The following is a 2,856-nucleotide window of genomic DNA, read 5'->3' on the forward strand; positions in this document are numbered from 1 at the left end:
GCCGCGGATGTTTTCGTTTTAGAGGACGCACGCTTGTACGGATCTCCGGTGCTCCTGCTGTCAGTGAACGTATCCCTGGGTGTCACGGATCACGGACGCGCTGAATTAAACTCTCCCTCAGGTATCATTTGATTACGGAATCCGCTGTTTCCCGGTGTGTGTCGGTTTGTCGCGATGTTCCTGTCGTCGGTACCGGCGCGTGTCTTCATCCGGCGGTCGCGCAGTCTGTCTCCATGCCGCGCTCTGCACACCAGTCACGGAGAAGCCGCCCGGTTTAGAAACCTGGAACCGAACCGGAGCCCGGTGCTGAAAAGAAGCGGTGTGATCGAGGAGACGCACGCGCAGTACCATCAGCTGGCCAGCAGGTGGCGCGCGAATCTAGAGAGTCGCCGGAGCAGCTGGGCGTCTCTGACCGCTGCGGGGCGCTCTAGAGGCGGACACCAGAGCTCAGGAAAGACCGCGGCTTCTGCAACTGGCGCAGGCCTCATCTCGGCTGCCGCGCTCACCTTCTGCTTTAAGAAGGACAACGATGATAAAGGTGGCTAATTAACTGTTTTTAATTAAATACAGGCTTTATTCATGTGATCTGCTCAGTGTGTTCATGTGTTTTCTTCTGTTTTCAGCTGAAGCTTTTCTGGAAGCGGCCAGATCCAACGACACTGAAGAGATCCGCAGGTCAGAACCAGAATATCACACCTGTGTTCTCTGAGCTGCACATCTTTATATTTTAATCTGTTTATCACATTTAATCTGTCTTTTGTTTATGCCATGCACTAGAAAGTTAATTCATGTTTATATATATATATATATATATATATATATATATATATATATATATATATATATATATATATATATATATATATATATATTTTATAAACTAAAAAATACATACAGGCTATATATATATATATATATATATATATTTTTTTTTTTTTTAATTACATTTATATTTGAATTTATTTATTTATTTATTTTATTATGTCTTTTGTTTATCTCTTACAGTAGATTAGTAATTTATGTATTTAATTAGGTTGTATACATTTTTTATTAACTAACAATATATATTTATATTTTATATCATTTATATTTTAATCTATTTATTTATTTGAGTCTGTCTTTTGTATATGCAGTGCGATCGATCAGTTATTTAGCTTTTATTTATTGTCATTCATTTTAATATGTTTAACATTTATTTTTATTCATTTATTTTAGTGTATTCTGTGGTGTAAAGTAACAAATTACAAACACTCAGACTACTGCAAGTGAGTAGTTTTTCTCAGAAGTTGTAATTTACTAAGTAGTTTCGATAATGTGCACTTTTACTTCCCATTGAGTGCATTTTTAGTGCAGTATTTGTACTGTTACTCCACCACTGTCCTTCATCCGGCAGTCACTACTGTATTCTGTCTTGTCTATGGGGATTAGAGAAATCAGTCCTGTGATTCCTGTCCAATAGAAGGTAAATCACATCATAATGAACTACCTCAAGACATGAGCGATTTATAATTGCAGCAAACTGTTTATAAGCGTTAAAAGTGTCCAAGAAGATGTGCAAAATCTTTTCACACATTGACCCAGAGACTGTTCAGATGCAGGTCGCTAATGTGGAGATGACGGATGTTTACTGGAGGATGACCCAAATGGCCTTAAACACCCAGCAGACACAAGAGATCATCATGACGTCAGATTGATGTTGTACCCCAATGTTGTGGGGACGTTGCATTTTGTTTCGAAAATGAAAATCAGGTTGATGTCAGAACCGTCAGTGTCCAACCTAAAATCAACCAAATATCAACGTCTAATGACGTTACAGCTTAATGTTGTGTGAAAATTACCACTATGATCAGACGTTGGATTTTGGTTGCTGTACCTGATGAATAAATGTCAGTATCTGACGTCAGTATGACGCTGGTTTAAGATGTTGGCTAGACTTTCCAACACAACCTAAAATCAACCAAATGTCAACGTCATTTGGCGTCATTATTGGACATTAAAATATCGTTGTCCTTAGGCGCTGGCTAGACATTGAATTTTGGTCACCTGACATCATGACCTTAATCTAAGCTTATGACATTGTGTGCCTGCTGGGCAATGACTAAATGCACTGCAGAATAGGCATGTGCAGTTTCTGCAGGTATGATAACCTTGGGTAAAATATCACAATATTGTGATCACTGCTCTAAAATAAGTTCTTTTTAAAGGTCTGGGTAAAACAAACAAACAAAAAACGTTTTCCCCATCTGATTTATTTTAGGAAAACACTTCACATATTTTGGAGGAGTCAACATTTCAGGCTAAATAAATAAAATACATTATTTCTATTATTTATATATATATATATATATATATATATATATATATATATATATATATATATATATATATATATATTTTTTTTTTTTTTTTTAATTGGAATATGCAAAAGGTACACACATTGGGATCATACAAATACAACGAAAATAAAGCATCAACAAAAACAACAACAACACAGTCAGGTACTGGCATGTTTGTGTGTATATGTGTGTGTGTGTGTGTGTGTGTGTGTGTGTGTGTGTGTGTGTGTGTGTGTGCATGTAAAGGTGACTTGGTGGACAGGTCAGTTAAAGTACACTATTGACCTCTGCTGCCTTCATTAGTTTCAAAATCACAGATTTCTTTACAGCACATAAAAAATGCATTAAAAACCTTACATACTCCTTGGGAATGGTATAACAGAACATTTTAGCTGTTTTAAACCTTGATTTTTTTCAAACCGTGGTAAACTTTGAGACTGGTTGTCCATCCCATGCCTACTACAGAATGTTACGTTTACACACACATCCACAAATGACATGTAAACGCATCAGCTTTATA

General features: G+C 37.0%; 1 protein-coding gene across 1 annotated transcript in view; it reads left to right on the forward strand.

Annotated features, from left to right (window-relative positions):
• The window catches only part of clpb (ClpB family mitochondrial disaggregase), a 66,296-nt gene continuing 63,440 nt past the window's right edge, over nucleotides 1–2,856 (forward strand). Inside the window, exons 1-2 of the mRNA XM_009292000.5 lie at nucleotides 1–538; nucleotides 624–675. Coding sequence (XP_009290275.3) covers nucleotides 175–538; nucleotides 624–675 — 416 coding nt within the window. The 5' untranslated portion in view covers nucleotides 1–174. The remainder of the gene's footprint in view (nucleotides 539–623; nucleotides 676–2,856) is intronic.

This window comes from Danio rerio, chromosome 15 (genome assembly GCF_049306965.1).
Source record: "Danio rerio strain Tuebingen ecotype United States chromosome 15, GRCz12tu, whole genome shotgun sequence".
NCBI classification, from domain to species: Eukaryota; Metazoa; Chordata; class Actinopteri; order Cypriniformes; family Danionidae; genus Danio; species Danio rerio.